This window comes from Monoraphidium neglectum (genome assembly GCF_000611645.1).
Source record: "Monoraphidium neglectum strain SAG 48.87 unplaced genomic scaffold scaffold01095, whole genome shotgun sequence".
In the NCBI taxonomy this organism is placed as follows: domain Eukaryota; kingdom Viridiplantae; phylum Chlorophyta; class Chlorophyceae; order Sphaeropleales; family Selenastraceae; genus Monoraphidium; species Monoraphidium neglectum.
This window is the reverse complement of record NW_014012533.1, coordinates 1-16,821: the sequence shown is the minus strand read 5'-3', so window position 1 is coordinate 16,821 and position 16,821 is coordinate 1. Positions and strand designations below refer to the sequence as shown.

At 66.0% G+C, this 16,821-nt stretch overlaps 3 protein-coding genes across 3 annotated transcripts; 2 read left to right on the top strand and 1 right to left on the bottom strand.

Moving 5' to 3' along the window:
• Positions 1-466: 466 nt before the first annotated feature.
• On the bottom strand, positions 467-7,658 carry MNEG_6630 (hypothetical protein; the record flags this gene model as incomplete). Its single annotated transcript, XM_014044898.1, has 23 exons — positions 467-535; positions 669-772; positions 968-1,013; positions 1,274-1,399; positions 1,670-1,733; positions 1,896-1,957; positions 2,211-2,305; positions 2,496-2,611; positions 2,705-2,785; positions 2,966-3,034; positions 3,221-3,321; positions 3,539-3,613; positions 3,824-3,997; positions 4,206-4,263; positions 4,597-4,767; positions 5,080-5,579; positions 5,872-6,005; positions 6,150-6,287; positions 6,462-6,548; positions 6,778-6,856; positions 7,014-7,154; positions 7,314-7,382; positions 7,635-7,658. The coding sequence occupies 23 exons, from the start codon at positions 7,656-7,658 to the stop codon at positions 467-469; spliced, it is 2,583 nt and encodes an 860-aa protein (XP_013900352.1).
• A 133-nt stretch (positions 7,659-7,791) lies between these two features.
• Positions 7,792-11,133, top strand: MNEG_6629 (bifunctional deaminase-reductase domainprotein; the record flags this gene model as incomplete). Its single annotated transcript, XM_014044897.1, has 6 exons — positions 7,792-7,803; positions 8,474-8,785; positions 8,970-9,080; positions 9,865-10,542; positions 10,728-10,850; positions 10,996-11,133. 6 exons carry the CDS (start codon positions 7,792-7,794, stop codon positions 11,131-11,133), a joined length of 1,374 nt encoding a protein of 457 aa, XP_013900351.1.
• A 529-nt stretch (positions 11,134-11,662) lies between these two features.
• Positions 11,663-16,371, top strand: MNEG_6628 (hypothetical protein; the record flags this gene model as incomplete). Its single annotated transcript, XM_014044896.1, has 11 exons — positions 11,663-11,716; positions 11,864-12,158; positions 12,395-12,914; positions 13,088-13,210; positions 13,344-13,474; positions 13,656-14,606; positions 14,796-15,048; positions 15,210-15,453; positions 15,708-15,767; positions 15,978-16,037; positions 16,244-16,371. Coding segments are annotated over 11 exons (2,819 nt in total), but the record flags the coding sequence as incomplete, so codon positions are not given.
• Between the last annotated feature and the right edge of the window lie 450 nt (positions 16,372-16,821).

The window sequence follows — 16,821 nt, the reverse complement described above, 5'->3', positions numbered from 1 at the left end:
CGCCCGCCCCCGCCGCCGCCGCGCGCCGCGCCGTCGCGCTCCGCCGCGACATCCTCTGCCAGGTGGCCGGTGAAACCGCCGTCCAGCGGGTACACCTGCTCCTCCGCCTCCCCGTCTTCCGCCGCAGACCCCGCCGCGCCGCCGCCGGCGCCGCGCCGCAGGAATCGGACGCACAGCGCCGCCTTCGCGCTGGCGGCGTCGAAGGGCAGCGCGACGGCCTTTCGGGCGCTGTTGCGCAGCAGCACGGTGATGGGCGGCAGCGGCTCCCCCAGGCGGGCGCGCACCGTCGGGGGCAGCTTGCCGCTGCCGCTGGCAAGAGAGAAGCGCGCGTCCAGGTGCTCCGCGTTGAGCGCCTCCACCTGGCGGCGGTGAGACGCGAGGGGCCGGTCGTGTCGCACGTCGCGCGCAGCGGCAGAAACGGCGCCGCGGCGCGGCGAGGGCGGCGGGCCCGTCTGCCTGTGTGCGCCTATGCGCGCGCGTGCACGCAGCTGGCACCGCGCCCAAACGCGCCGGTGCGGCGCGCTGGCCCAGCCGGCTGGCGGAGTCGAACAAGCGCCCATGCGCGCCTGCGCTCCCTGTCTGCGCGCGCTCCTGCTGCCCTTGTGGCTGGCAGGCGCCCAGTCTCCAGCGCACTGGAGCGTGCATGCGCTAGAGCGTAAACTTCCCACCTTGAACTTGTACTCCAGGAAGCTGTCATCTGGCATGGCGGTACGGTCGTTGCACTGGATGCGCAGGCGGTATGACCCCTCCTCTGCCACCCACTGCCGCAGGCCTGCGAGGCCGTGCGAAAAGAGACTCGCAATTTCAAGGAGTCGGCATGGCGCCCACGGCGCAGGCGCCGAGCGGCAGAGCTGGGGACCACGCACGGCGCGTCAGGGTACTATCAACGCTTCCTGGGTCCGCGGCGGAACAGCGAGACCTGCCGCGCGAAAAGGCGTGGTAGCCGAACGGGCTGGGGCGTGCCCACCTGCAAACCGGGCCTTCTTATTCTGCACGTATGTGGCCGTCGCAGACTGGGAGTCTTCAAATCTGGCTCAGGGTCAAGAGGGCCGGGCCGCACAAGGCAGGTAGGGCTTGGCAGATTGCAGTGCGAGGCGAAGTGGACGAGCAGGGGCCACGATGGGCCGCTCAAAGCCGCCGCAAGCACCGTCTTGCCTGGCAGCAATCCGATCGGCGCCGCCTGTTTTTGGACAAAAGGGCTCCCCCTCAGCCACCGCTTCGCGCCATGTACGGCCCGCACCCCCAACCCCCCGCGGCGCGCCGCCCGGCCCACCCACCCCTCCACGGGCCGCTCGTTGCGCCACAGCGACGCCGTCAGCTCCTTGGCTGAATTGGCCCAGCCCAGCATCCTGGTGACCTCCACTGGCTTGCCAGACTTGCTCATGAAACCGACGACAACCTGACGGCGGCAGGCGGGCAGAATCATGCATGCAGACAAGTGGGGTCAAGAGGCGAGGTTGGAAAATTGAGTGGGTGGCTGAGAGACGGTGCAGGCATCAAAAACGCCGATCACGGCAGGCTGAGCAGTGGAGGGGATGCAGCAAGCTGCGGAGGCGACAAGGCAGTGCATGCATGGAGGCCCTTGGTCGCTAGGGGTGCTTGGGCGAAAGGCCGAGGCATCGAAGGGCGGCCGCAGCTGCGGAGGGCCCGCCTGATGCGACCACTGCACCTCGTCTGGAAAGGTGGACGCCGCCGTGGCCTCGTAGATCCCGTTGCCCCGCAAGTACGGGATCCTGGGGGCGCGCACGGGGGAGCAACAAAGGCCAGAGGGAACTCGGCGGGCCGCCCGTGCTTCCTTCAAACAAGCCTGGCCAAAGGGGGCCGCGGCCGCCTCGCGGGAATGCGTGCAGGCAGCTGTCCACGGCGAGGCCCAAGGTGGGGGGCGGCGGCGTTACCTTTGGGGGTCTGTGTCGCAGATCGCGCCGTTGTTGGCCAGAAATGCGAGCCGCCGCGGCCACTGCGCCCGGGGAAGGGGGGAAAGGGGCGTCGTCGGTGGGGCGGAAGGGTATGACGGCGGTCGGTGATGGGCCAGCGTTGGGGCATGCAGTTTGCCCAAAAATGCTGGATCCGGACCCGTGCGAGCGCCAGCCATGGTGAAGGCTGGCGCCAGAGGCGTTCGCAAGGAGCCCCGTGCTGCACGCGCCCCGGCGGGGCGAGGCCGGCGGCGGCGCATGGCGGCCGCGGCGGCAGCGGCAGGGGGTCGGCCCCACCTCCTCCTCCCAGAGCAGCTGCCTCATCCTGGTGGCCTCCTCAACCTCTTCGTTCGTCTCCCCCAGCGGCGCAATCTGGTGCACACGCAGGCCGTCTGGGGCGCAGGGGGTTGGCAGGCCACGGGCCGCCCGCAAGTGAGTGCGCAGGCGGGGCAGCCGCGCGTGCGCGAGCTAGGGCCCCAGGGGCTCTGGCCTGGCGGCGGCGCGGCTGGGCACGCCGGCGGAGCTCGGCATGCGCAAGCTGGGCGCGCCACAGGGGCCGGCGGGCAGCGGCGGGTTGCTCACGGTGCTTGTCCACCGGCGCAGGCTCCAGCCATGAGGGGCGCCAGCCGCCCTGACGGACGTATGCGTATATGTCTGCGTTGCCGTCGGGCCCAATCTGGCGGAAGAAGCCCACGATCCTTCGGCGGGGCGGCGGGCGGGCCAGGACGTGGGGCGGCGGTTGGTAGGGCCAAGGGAGGAGTGGTGCCACTTAGAATGCTCGTTGTCATTACCACCCATTTTGTGGCTTCTGCTGCTGCTGCTGCTGCTGCTGCTGCTGCTGCTGCTGCTGCTGCTGCTGCTGCTGCTGTCGGCTCGGCTGGTTTTTGGTATTCTACATGCGTGCTTGCGCATGCAGCCGCTGCCATCCCCCTCTGAACTGATTGCATGCGTGCACATGTGTGCGCGCGTCTGCATCTCCAGGTGAGGCAGGCGTCCACGCTCGCGCACTTGCACTCGCACGTGAGGGCGCCCTGAGAAGGCCAGCGCCGCACCTGTGCTCCGACGGCTGCCCCAGCTCCTTGCGCCGCTCCTTCTCTGCCGCCTTGCTGTTCTTGCGCTCGCTGCAGCGCAGGCGGGGCAACAGCATGGGCACACACTAGCGGTCAGGACGGGCCCCCGACGGGCAGCAACCTCACAAGCGGGTGCCACTATCAGATCCCTACATGGAGCAGCGCGATCCCAACGCTACCAAGGTTGTGAGACTGCAGGCTGCGAGTCCGCAGTGCAGTCCCCGCCGGCCGGCCCACCTCTTGCCCGGCCCTGGCGTGCCCGCCGCAGCGTCGTCGCCCTTTTTAACGTCGATGAAGCGCACCAGCTGGCCGCAGCGGATCGGGTCCTTCACCCGCGGCTGCGGTTGAGGATGGATTCGGAGCCGTTTTCAGCTGAGTCCTGGCGAAGGCTGCAAGCCCGTGCCTGGGGAGGGTCGGCGCGCCAGACGGTCGCCCCCCCCCCCCTACACAGATACATGCATATCAGCTCACTCGCACTGACCGCCCACGCACGCTCGCTACCAAGCTGGGATGCAGATAAAACGAGCAGAGGTGTGGGGGGGGCGCCCCGTGCACCGTCTTGAGGGCATAGCCAATGTCGAACTTGCCGTCGGGCCCCTCCGCCACCTCGGTTATATAGCAGGTCTCGTCCTGAGTCACACGTATCAGGGGCGGGAGCGCTCAGGTGCATACGCTATGCGTGCTTCGTCCAGGGTGCAGAGGTAGGCGCGGCAGCCGCATGCATGGTGCGACCGCGCGCCGCCCCCAACGGGGACCGCGACCGTATCCCGCGCACATGCGTGCGACAGGGCAGGGTCACGGTGTTCAGGGCAGGGGCGCTGCGTTGTGCGCTGCGCCCACCCGTTTGCGCCAGAATTCCATGTGGTGCTGCTTCAGCATCTCCACGCCCCGCGCGGGCTCCACCCACGCGCCACTGCGAGGGTCGTGAACGTACACCGCCCCGCGGCCGTCCAGCGCCGGCACGACGCCGGCGGGCGCGGCGCCCATTGCCATGAAGTCATCAAACGCCTCGTCCTAGTCATAATTCAGAGAATGGGATGAAATCTCATGCCAGGTGGTGCCGGGGCAGGCGACATCAAGGAAACGCATAAGCAAGCATGCGTGCTGTTGCAAGCCGGCGGGAGCTTGCGGGCTGTAGGAGGCAGTATGCTTTGGAAGGGTATGCGGGATTCGTGCGCGCGCCGCGGGGGGGATCTATGCACCGGGGAATTTGCGCAAGCACCTGAAAATGGGTTTTGTGGTTCAGGGTGTAGCACTCTGGGGAAGCGAAAAGCAGACAGCTGCACAGGGAAGTGGTGTGTGTGTGTGTGTGGGGGGGGGGGGAGGGTGAAAGGGATGGGCAGGCATGCGCATAGTTGCAAGTGGACTGCCCATGCAACCACACGCACATGCATGCACCCACCGCATGTGGGCGTGCGCACTGCAAACAGGCGTGCGCCAATCCGCCTGCGCCCTGGACGCTCATACCCGCGCCACAACCTGGACGCCCCTGCTGCAACTCCCTGCATGAACCCCTTGCTCATTCTCTTGATCTTTCTCCTTGCTTTCTCCCCATGCTCCCTCCCCGCCCTGCCCAGCACACAAAGCCCTGTCCTGCGCTCATCATCGCCCACCAGAGCTTCTCAGGCTTCAGCTTGGCGCACTCCGCCTCGGGGTTGGGGTCCCTGCGCGCCACCTCCACAATGTCGGGCAGCGGCGCCATGGTGATCAGGCGGCTGCCCCAGAACACAAACGTCAGGTGCTCCGCGCCGGAGGGCAGCATGACGGCCGGCTTGGTGCGGCCCCTGTGTTTGTGAGGGGGGGGTTTGAGGGGTGAGCGACGCAGGCTAGGGATGGGGGTGCCGATGACGGCCCGCCGTGCGAGCGACAGTGTTGCATGATACAGGCTTGGGAGAATCTGAAAAGCGGGAGTATGTAATGGGGAAATATGAAATGTCTTGAGCACCTTCGAGCAGGGCAGCCTTGCGTGACAAAAACGTGAAGAGCCCTGCTGACCTTCAGCTATGGGGCCATTCTCATTTGACCCCAAAACCCTGTGTTCCCAGATCCTTGTGAAGCCCCCTCACTCCTCCATGAAGGGGTAGAACAGCAGACACATCAGAAAGTCGCGATGCACCCCCACCAGCAGCCCCGCCGGGTCGTCCGAGCCGCGGGACGCGTGCCCGCTCGCAGCTTCGATCTCCTCCGCAGACGGCTGCGGGTCCTCGGGCCGCTTGCCCTTGGGGCACCAGCGCGCCGCCAGCCAGAAGGGCTCCACCCCAAGCTCCTGTGCGTGCCTCAGCATCTGCCGCAGCGGCGTCTCCCCAAGATCCCCCTCCGCGCCGCCGCCGCCCGCCCCGCTGCCGCTCGCGCCGCCCGCGCCGCCTGGCGCCGCGGCGCCGTCGGGCGGGCGCCAGCTGGCCGGCATCCTGACCTTGAGCGTCTTGGACGGCTCGAGGGGCGCACGGCGCTGCAGCTTGTGGCCCAAGAAGTCGATGGCCAGGCCGCCGCGCAGCCTCAGGGGAAGCTGCCCGGCGCCGCCCTTGAGGCATGTTGGGACGGTCCTCCAAAGGAAGGGGTCGATGCCGTTGATATGCAGATAGTATGTCTGCTCCATCTGGAGACGGGTTGATGCAGCGCGGGTGGCACGCGAGCGCGTGAGGCGTCGGGCACGACCGGGCACGCTGGGGTGGCGGCACGATGCAGGCCGGCAGCAGAGGTGGCTGCAACACGGTGCATAGCAGCGGTTCCAGCAGCAGCGGCAGCAGCTGCGGCGGCAGCAGTGGCGGCGATGACGGCAGCATCGTCGACACCAGCGGCAGCAGCGGCAGCAGCAGCGGGCTGCCCGTTGCTGCATTTTTGCCTCAGGAGCCCGCCTGTCGCACACGCCGGCTGCCCGTTCGCCGCACCTCCCGCGCCAGCTGCACCCTCTCCTTGAGGCCCCTGAGCTGGTCCTGCACGTTGGGCTTGAGCCCTGCAATCACGATCTCAGTGAAGCTCCCCGCCACCTCGCCGGGCTCGCAGAGCGTCACGTCCCTGTCGGCTGCGCCGCGGCGAGCGCCCCCGCAAGATTTGTCAGCACGGGGCGAGGGCGGCCGGTGGGACCGATACGGCCACGCCATCCGCATCCAGGCATGTGTTGCAGGCGCATGCAAAAACATGCCCGGGCACGCCGCCGACAGCTCACCCTTGAATGGCTGCCCGTTCTGCCCCGGGCCCGGCGCGGTGGGCGCCCTGTCATTGCGCTGCCACTCGTCGAAGTCCGCCCTGATCTCTGTCAGCGTGCCCTGGCCGGCCATCTTGGTGCGCAGGGTGACGCGCGGCCCTGGGCGGCGGGGCGGGGGAAGCGGGGGCGGGCCAGGGATGGCGCCGCGCCTGAACGCAGATAGCTCAGCGGTGCAGCTCAGCATGCAAGGCACAGGTTCCCTGGCAGCCTGAGGGTTTCAAGACGCGCAGCAAGCCGTGAACGCGCGAGCCGTACGTGCAGCGCGGCGCTCACCAAAATAGAACAGGGAGTTGGCGCCCTTGCCGTGCCTGCTGAGCTTCTGGCCGTGGTAGTCCTCCAGGGTCAGGGGCAGCCCATTGGCTGCAAAGCACGCAGCGGCGGGTTTAAAAGAGGAGGGAGTTCAGCTCGGAGATCAGGCGTGCTGAAGGACATGCCAGCATGTCGGCGCGCATGACAGCATGCCGCCTGCGCACAGGGGCTCCCGGCTGCATCGCTGCTTTGAAGCTTCCCAGGGCCTGTTTTGCCCAGAAGCAGTCAGCCGTCTCGCTAAGCCAGCTGCAGCCACGCAACACGCTCGCATGACGCGCACTCCGCGGCAGCGCCACGATGCCCGATGTGGTGGCTGCCTGCTGCAGGTACATCGACGCCACATCCGTCGACATCCCGCTCTGCGTGAGGGCGCAGCCAATCAGGAAGACTGCATGATAGAATGTGCCAATGTGCACTCATAATGCAAGGCTGCGCTGCAAGCTACGAACACACATGCATGTCAGCCTGCCAACAAGGCCGCTTCAGCAAGCTACGAAACCGCCGGATGATGCCCACCCCCTTGTCACAGATGGCCAGGGAGGTGGGGGCGAGGTCGGCCGCCTGCTCCACCACCGTAAAGGTGATTTCGCGCGCCCCGGCGCCGATAGCGTTGTCTGCCAGCTCGTTGAAGTGGGCTTGTATCGGGATCGACTCCACCTGGGACAACGTGGTAAGGTGGGTATGAGCAGGGTCTGAGCACGGCTGGTCCCCGAGGTGATTGACATGCGGGGTAGGGCACGGGTGAGGTGACGGCGAGAGAGGCGCTGCATGCTTCAGAGGCGCCGGTCCCGCAGGCTGCGTCGCAACCCTCCTCACATCCTGGATATACGTGAACGCCTTGGGCAGCACGGATATGGTGTCATGCAGTTCAGTGCCATGCGCGCCCTGCGGCGATGGCAGAGGAGACACCAAGGCCCTAGCATTGGCGGGTGGGCGGCTGCACGGCGGAGCCGAGTTGAACGTGTCACTCAGCCACCGGCAAACACACATGGCGCAAGCTTTTTGAGATGGGGTTCGCAGGCGAGGCAGCACAGGCGCTCCAGCACAGGCGCTTGCCTGGCGGCGGGAAGCGGATCACTCGCCACCGCCGTGCGCGTGCACTGCTTTTAGTTGACAAATGCCCCCTCCTAGGCTCACCGACGCAGCCGCGGCTGCAGACATGGTATTTTTTGGATCCTTTCCGGTGCGTCAAGACGGCAACCACGCTGAACGAGCCATGTGCGCGCTTTCTTTGACAGGCCCCAGCTGCTGCTTGTCTTCTGCTGTGTCGCGTTCTTACAAAACAATATCTGAAATGCACTTAAATGTGAGGATTACGAAATATCTACCCACAGTTCGACGGTGATCTCGAGGTGGGCCAAACTCCGGTATCTACTGCTTTGCTGCGGCGTCAACAACCACTGCAGTCAAGCTGTTGAAGACAACCGTCTGGTGTGTATTGCGGCCACACCGGTACATTGTAGGCCGCAGTTGAAGACCAGTGCGGTACCTGGGCGCCCGCACGGTCGCGTCAGCACCGTGGCTCCGGGCAGTACACAGCACAGCGCAAGTGCATTTCGGCGTGTTACAGTCCTCTCAGCGCAAATGCGAGCTGCCTGGTTGCACCAGCGCTCCCAGCAAACGACACGCCTGTCGAAAAGAGTGGCAGCAATTGAGGGGGCGCCTCAGAAGCGATCAATCTGCACCATGCGCGAGGTGTCGTATTTTGTGGCTGCCAGCCTTGATGGCTACATAGCACGCACCGATGGGACTGTGGAGTGGCTGTTCACAGATCAGGTACAATCTGGGATGCAGCAGCTGCGGCCACTCGCTCCTGGCTTTGCGCACAGGGCAGCCGCGGCATCGCTGCTCAGAGTGTGTCCGCTGGTGGGTTTTCGCGTGTTGTAACAAGTGTTGCCGCTAATGTTGTACTGCCTTGACATTCCGCACACCAATGAGCAAACCTTCCCCTTCTGCTCTGCCACCCAATCGCTCAGGACTACGGCTACACCCCCTTCTTTGCTGGCATCGACACTGTGCTGATCGGCCGCAAGACGTTTCAGCAGATTGACTCCTGGGGTGACCCCTACCTCTATGCGAGCAAGCGCAACATCGTCTTCTCACGGACGCTGCGGCAGGAAGCGCTGGCAATGCGGCAGCGGCAGGGGGTGGAGGTCGAGCTCGAGGCGGGCGACCCCGTCGAGGCGGTGCGCGCTCTCAAGTCGGCGCCTGGGGCAGGCAGGATCTGGCTAGTCGGCGGCTCGGAGCTCGCGGCGCCGCTGCTGTCGGCGGGGCTTGTAGATGAGATGGTGGGTGCGGCACAGGTGGCATGCAAGCCAAGGACGCATTGGAAGTGCTGCGCGAGACTCGAATCATTGCCTCCCCAGCGTGCAGACACAGGTGTTTGTGCAAGGCTTTTTAGGTGACCAAGATAGTAGCCGGCCGCAAACGCCCTGCGCTGAACCGGCTACCTGATTGACTCGCCGCTTGCAGGTGCTCTCCTTCCATCCCGTCCTGCTGGGTGACGGCATCCCCCTTTTCAGGCGTGGCATGGCGGAGTCAGAATGGACCGTGGTGTCAAGCAAGACCTTCGATACGGGCCTGGTACAACTGACGTACCGCCTGCGGGCCGGAGCGGATGCGGAGCTGTTGGGGGAGAGGGCGCCTGCACAGAGCAGGCAAGCTGCTACATCGGTGTCTGGGCGGCCCACAGATGTGGAGTGATGCTGCTTCGCCTTGCAGCCCTCTCTCATATCCCCTTCGAACGCTCCCCTAAGCCTTGCATCTGGAAAGACCTTGACATGCAGCGTGGCTGTGCCTCACACAAAGCCTACTCGGTGATTCAAATCGCCCCGACTATTGCCTGCTGCGCCACTACCTTGCTTGCGCCCAGTTGCAAACGTCGAGACTGCCCATGTTGACTGCAGCTCTGTAGCCTGATGCCGCGGACTACTACCGTGTGTTGCTCTCTGACCAGCCAATCTGGGACCCTTGCAGGGTTAGTAACCAGTGCTGATGCACCCGAGTGATAGCATGACCAGGCAGGGAAACCTGGGTGAGACCGCAGGCATACGTGGGTCCAAGGGCCCATGCAGAGCGAATGCACATCACTGGCACGAAATGAGCATACGTGTCCTGCACAATGCCGTAACGTGTTTCGAACGCAACACCTCATATTCTGTGTAGATCATTTTGCCGCTCCGAGCAGCGGCTCTAAACGGTTGTTGCGGAACGATCATCAAATATTGCTTCGTATGGAGTCGCTGCCACAGCCACTGCTCCTACAGGTTGGTGGTTGCATCCTGCCGCATGCGCGCCGACGCCACCCCTCTCCCACCACAACCTTTCTGGGCGCCATCAACATGGTTCCTCCTCGCCTCGACGCTAGGTGCTGCGCCTGCTTCAACCAGAGGATCTGCTGCGCTTCAGCCTGGCCAGCCACGCCACCCGCCTCGCTACTTCCGCGGACGAGCTGTGGCGGCACTGCTGGCCATCGGGCCAGCCCCCGCCGCTGCCGGTCGGTGGCTTACGCGCCGCATACTGCGGTTACCGACGGTCGCAGTGCGCCGAGTGCGGCAAGCCGACGCCGCATGCGTTTGTGCCGCTGGGCTGCCGCCTGTGCGTGGCGTGCGAGCAGCGAAACCCCATCAAGTATGGGCTGGCGTCTGAGCTGGAGGCACGCGAGCGCTATGGAGTCAGCTCCGCGGCGCTGGACGGCCTGCCCAGCGTGCTTGTTATGAGGCGGCGTTGGTATCTGAGGTCGGCAGTCGCTGCGCTCTCACGAGCTACGCACATCGGTCGTGCCGGCAGCAGCAGCAGCCAGGACGGCAGCGACAGCGACAGCGATGGGACGGGGAGTGGCGACGCTTTTGAACAGGAGGGCGAGGCGGCAGGCGGCAGCAGCACGCATGCGGCACGCATGGCAGCTGCGGCTGCGCATGCAGAGTTAAACGATTTGGAAGCGGGGCCGGAGCAAGCAGGGCTGGAGGGGCGTCTGGCTGCCTTGGAGCTCCAACATTCCCAGCGCGAGGCGCGGCGCGAAGAGCGCAAGCAGGCGAAGAAGCAGGTGGGTGGTTGAGCTGTTATGGCACAATGGGGGATCATCTGTGAGAGCGTATGGGTGCTGCAAGTATGATGACGGTTTCAAGACATAATGTGCTGTGCCCCTCAACGCAACGCACGCACGAGTCGCAGGCCAAGGCAGAGCAGCGCGCCAAACGTGAGCTCAAAGCCCACGGCCTTCACTGGCAGGGGCCCAAACAGCCGAACGCACAGGCGTCCGGTGGGAGCAGCCACTCGCCTGGCAACGGGCGGCGAGGGCGCGGGGACGGGAAGAAGGCGCGCTACCAGGAGCAGCGGCTGGCGCGCAGCAAGGTGCATGTTTTGGGCCAGGCAGTCAGCTCGCTTTACGGCCTGGGGAGCTGCTGCGAGGCATGATATTGTCGTACTGCCACGCCTCATCACCCTGAAGCCACTCGCCTCACCTGTGTGGGTCTGCGCTGTGCCCGCCTCTGCACAGGGCGAACCCGTCGCGTCGCGTCGCGGCAGCAAGGCCACGAGCAGCTGGCTGGTGGAGCGCGAGAAGCTGTTTGAGGAGTACGGCGTGTTTGACGCATCCGGGCTGATTTTAGCCGCAGAGTCGAAAGGCTTCATCTGATCCGACCGAGTTGTATCGCAAGTGAGCAGCTGTGGTGGCACGCATGCAGAGCAGTGCTGGTCAAACCAGTCAAACCCTGCTCGGGGCCTGTCCGTGCAGCTCAACTGCATGTTGCCAACCAGCAACGCCATGAAGCCCTGTCAAGTCATTGAGAGTTGCAAAGCAGATGGCAGGACGGCAAGATTGCCTCAGCACACGTATCACTATAATGTGCCTCAGATCACAGTCACGGTCCCATTTGTTCGGACTGTCGGGGTGTGAGTCGAACTAAAATTATCCTTCTTCACGCATCCATGCAGCCTCTGCGGCATGTTTTTCTGCGTAGTTTGCCTCGGCGCATAAGTTCGCCATTCCGGGCGTAACTCGATATGTTGCCGCACAAGAGCGATGACGTCGATGGCGAACTTGTAATAGCATGTGCCTCGTGGCAGAGCCTTGCGGAGCGTGCGTGTCGCGTCGCACATGTTCTGTTGGTGCAGTGATGCTGCTGCTCCTCCAGTTGTGAGGCTGGCTCGGTCAGAGCAGCAGAATGGCGGGCATCGGGCGGGACCTGAGGGTTGCCATCCTGGGTGTAAGAGCGCAGGTGCGGAAGCCTGGAAGACTGCAGTGGTGCAATATTGAGTCGACACGGCAAAAGCCTGTTGGACACGTGGAGGCGGCACTCGAGAGCTGCCAAGACCACAGACAAGCTCTGCCCACCATACGCCCACCATACGCCTTTACACCACAGGAGCCAAGGCGCTACTATGTACAGGTCACCATCGCCGGCACCGCGGGGCCGCCCCTCCCGCCAGGCAAGGGCGGCGGCGACGACCCCGCCTCTGCCGCGGCTGCAGCGCTTCGCCCCGACACGGTCGCGCGCACGGAGACCGCGCCGCTGTCGCGCGCCCCCGAGTTCTGCAACCGCACGTTTATCATGCGGCTGCCGCAGCCGCTGGGCGCAGCGCTGCACTCACGGGCCGTGCTGCAAGTCAGCTTGTACGCGACCCCCAGCCTCGACGCACCGCCGGGGCCGCTGCTGGCAGGTGTGGTGCGTGCGCGCGAGGGGGCCGCGCCGCCCCTGAATGAGGGTGCTGATGGGTATGTATGCTGCTGTCAGCAAGTCAGCTGCCAAGGCCACCTGCCGCACGCTCTGCAAATGCATGTTTGAAACCACCACTTGCACTCACCCAAGGCCATCCAACACCCCGCAAACACCCTCCGACCAACCATTGGCAACAGCATTTTCCCATCTCCGATTGACTGCAAACCATGCCCTCAGGAAGAGAGGTAGACGACCTTGTAGGCCGCGGCTATATAGAGGTCCGCGGAGAGCTCGCCGCGCGCCTGCTGCGCGGCGAGCGCGCCACGCTGCCCGTCGCCCTCCTCGACCTCGGCCGCGACGCGTCCGCCGCCGTCGCCGCCACCGGCGCGAGCAAGCTGCGGGCGCCGAAGGCCTACGACATCGGCGGCGCGACGGCGCAGCTGCTGGCGGCGCGGAGCAGCGTGGTCGCGGGCGGCGTGTATGGCAAGAGCGACTTGGAGGCCCTCGTGGAGCTTACACTGTTGGACTGCGCCGCCGCGGACTTGGTGCCCCTCGGACTGCTGTCCGCGGCGGCGGCCGCCGGACGCCCTAGTGGGGCTGGAGGTGGGAAGGGGCCAGAGGCGGACCCGGCGGCAGCGGCGGCGGCGGCAGGGGGCAGGGCGTTGGTGCGGACGCCGTCGGCATCGATGCGGGAGCTGGCGGAGTGCTCGTTATTGGTGCTGATCTCGGCGGCCGAAGGGCTGCCGCTCGTGAAAGGGTGAGGCCCCTCTCTGGCGCCGATTGAGTAGTTGCCAGATCTGCACAAGCAATTTGTTGTGCTGTTGACCGTCTGCGGCTGCCGGTGCGGTGGCAACAAGGCCGTGCCTGGCGTTTCATTTGCTGCTCATTCCCAGCGCAGCTGTTTCCGTGCACCTCGCATCGCACTGCCAGGCCGGAGGGCCGCACGGTGGCCCCGAGCTGCTTCGTCGCCCTCAAGTCCCTGCGCGACGCGGAGCAGCGGCTTCCGGCGCAGGCCGTCACGCGCGTGGCGGCGGCCACTCAGGACCCCGTCTGGTGAGCCTACCGCCATGGCTGCCCCCGTCCCGACCTTATCCTCCGCTATTGCTCGTGCTCCGCTTGCGGCGGATGCTGCGCCAGCAAGTTAACGTGCTTCCAATGGGTGGTCATACCTTGTGGGTTGACACAGGGGCCAGCTACTGCGTGTGGTGTACCCTGAGGAGCGGCTGCCAGGGGAGCAGCTGCTCCTGGCGGTAGTCAATGATGAGACCAGCAAGCTCCTGCTGAAAGCGGCGGTGCCGCTTGACGCAGTCGTGCCAGGTGGGCGCGCGCGTTTGCGGCTGCAGCTGGGTTTTTTTCCAATTTGAGCGTGTGAGGATCCCGGCTAACCGACGCCTGCCACGCGTCGGTTGCATCGAGGACGTGGAACAAGGCTGCATGTTCTCCCTATGAAAGCTCAAACCTCTGGCACTTCTGCTGTGTGCATTCCACCCGAACCCAGGCTTGCACTACCATCTTAAGCTTAGCTTCCCGGATGACAGCGGCGCCGCCGTGTACGTCACACTCTGCCTCCTGCCGGCCGCCCGCACGCAGCTGCAGCGGCTCCGCGCCGCGCCGCTCGCGGCCGCGCCGGGCGCGCGGCTGCTGCAGGCTCGGCTGGCCGGCACGAGCGCGCAGCTCGCGCGGCTGGGGGATGAGGGGCAGGGCGCTGCTGGGGGCGAGCTGTGGGCAGTCTGGCGGCCCAGGGGCGTGGCTTCTAGCACTGAGGACGATGCACCAGCCTTGGCACCATTAGATGTTGCAACGCTCCACTTGCCGGCGTCGGCCTCCGACCCAGCAGCAGTGCGGGCGGCGTTGCAGCAGCAGTCGGCCGCCGCGCTGGACGGCGGGGACCGGGGGCCGCCGCAGGCGATGCCGGTGCAGCGGCTGGGTGGCGCCGGGGTGAGCGGCACGGCTGGTGGGGGCGGCTCTGGAGAGGATGACGCGGGCAGTCTCCTGTGGCCGCCAGACCACATGATGATGCTTCCTTTGGAGACGGCTGGAGCGGGGGATGTGGGCACTGTGCTTGAGCTCCACTTGCGGCGCTACGGTCGGGGCGGTGGCCCCGGCATCGGCGGGCCCGGCGCCGACGCAATTGATGCCGCTGCACCGCCCGCCACCGGCGGCGGCGCGGTCGCGGCGCTGCGGCGACAGAGGCAGGCCCTGCAGCAGCAGCAGCAGCAGCAGCAGCAGCAGCTGCAGCTTCCTATCAGCTGCCTGCTGGCTCGACTGGACCTTCAGCCCGAGCAGATACCCGGCAACAGCCCCGGCGACGCCGTGATACTGGACGGCCTGCCGTTGGTGGGGCCGGGCGGCGACGCAGCGGGGACAGCGACGGTGGAGGCGGTGCCCTGGGACGTCCCGAGCTTCTTGGACCACCTGCAGCGGCTGGCGGGGCTGCCGGACAACAGCAGTGAGAGCCGGTTCATACATGGGTGGCTGCATACTTGGTCTCTATCCGGTGCACAGTACAACAACTGTGATGATTGCTGGGACTGCGGATTGTCTCCCATAACCCCGGGCTCAAACACCTCTGCCTGCGGCTGTTGTGCACTGTTGACAGTCTTACCAGCTCCAAACACCTCCTGCGCCCTGCGACCAGGGAGCCCGGGCGCGCCCGCGCACTGGCCGGACGCTTTCGCGGGCCCGGGCGCCCTGCCCGCCTCTGGTGTCGCCGCCGGTCTGCTGGGCGTGCCAGCCCCTGGCTCGGCCGCCGGCCAGGTCCTCGCGACGCTGGCAGCCGACATGGTTTCGAAGCAGGCGGCGCTGGAGCGCCTGCAGCGGCAGGCCGACGCGGCTGACGCGCGCTGCGACACCGCGGCCGCGCGCCTGCGCGACATGCAGGGGCGAAACCAGTGAGCGCCGCAGCCGCGATCTGCCGCCGCTTCGACCTTTTGCCTGAGCGTCGCGGCGCCTTGCAGCACCCGCGCCTGTCATTGAGAAAGCCCACCTGCATCCCTACTACCTAGTGATTCAAGTCACACATGGAATCAACAAATTGCATCAAAACATCCAGGGCACTATCCGAGGAGGTCCAGCACCTGCGCCGCATCATCCGAGAGGAGAAAGAGGCGTCCCTTGCGGCCTCCGGCGCCGACGGCGCCGCCCCAACGGCCGCCTGCCCCTTGGGCCCAGACCCCGCGTCCTTGCCGCAAGAAGAGCTGCTGCGGCGCGCCGAGGCGGCGGCGGGCGCGCTCTCGCGGGAGCGGCGGCGGAACGCGGAGCTGGTGCACCGGCTGCAGCAGCTGCACGGCGAGCAGGTGCGGGCGGCGCGGGCGGGGCCGCGCCTGCGCGTCGCTCGCGGCGCACAACTACACGTTGCTGCCGCGGCCGACAGCATCCTGTTATATGAAGCTCTTTCTCCTGTTATTCGTCCCCTACACTGTCAACTTCATTCACAGCAGCTCGTGGTCCACCTGGGCTGGCCAGCACATCACCAACCCCAACTGCTCTTTTCTCCGCTGTGCATGCCTCAAACTTGCGCTCCATCCTAAAACATGTGCACACACGCCAGGTGGATGTTCTTGAGCTGCAGCGGCGCTACTCAGAGCTGCAAGAGGCTCACGTGACACAGGTCAGGCGGCGCCCCCAGGCCCTGGCAGCGCGCAACCCTCCATGTTGTATAGGTTGGCTCGCCACGCGGCTTGTCTGCTGGCGATTGCAACGTTTCTTCGCACCTCCGGAGTTTTCTATGCCTTGCAGCAGTCACGGCGGCCGCCTGACGCCCTGCACCCTTTGCCTTTGCTTTGACCCCTAATGCTCTGCGTCGCCCCTGCTGCCGCAGGCTGAGCTGCTGTCGAACCACGAGGAGCTTTCAGCAGACGTGAAGCTGCTGCGCGAAACGGTGAGCGCTGGCGTTCGAGTGGAGTACCTCCAGGGGTGGACGTGCCTGTGCAGCCCTGCAGCACCTCACCACAGGGAACTTCGCAACCCCAGCGTGCTGCAAATCATCCTCTGCAGATGGGGTGGTTGTGTGCTTTTACTTGACAAAAATCCTGAAATTGTAGGATTTGAAATTCAACTTGAAAGCAACGCCACCACCTATGGCAGGTGAAGGGCCAGGAGGGCGTCATTGCCAAGCTGGAGCGCCTGCTGGCGGCCGCCGCGGCAAAGGGCAAGGAGCTGGACAGGTGGAGGGCTGCCGCCCAGGCGCGAGAGGCCGAGCTGCAGCAGCTCTGGTGAGGCGGGCCGCCGCACGCTTGGGTCGCTGGCAGGAGGTAGGGCGTACGTTTCCGGGCGCCAAGTACGGCCATTCAAGGGTATGCACCGCAGGCTCGGCAGTGCCTGAAAACTTGACGCAACGCCTGCGCCCCTGCTGCGTGTCACTCCTATGCCTGCATCTCCCCTTGCCGCCCCAGGGAGCAGCTGGACCGGCTGCAGGCGGACCACCCAGAGGAGCGGCTGGCCGCCCTCCAGACAGAAATGCAGGAAGCCTTGGAACGCGCAGAAGCAGCAGAGGCCGCCGCCGACGCCGCGCGTGCCGACGCCGACGCGGCGCGCGCTGAGCTGGCGGCGGGCCTCGAGGCGGCGCGTGTGGGGGCCGAGGGCGACCGCGCCGCGCTCGAGGAGGCGCGGGCCGCCGCCGCGCGCGAGGCCGAGGCGGAGCGCGACGCGGCGCGGCGCGCGCT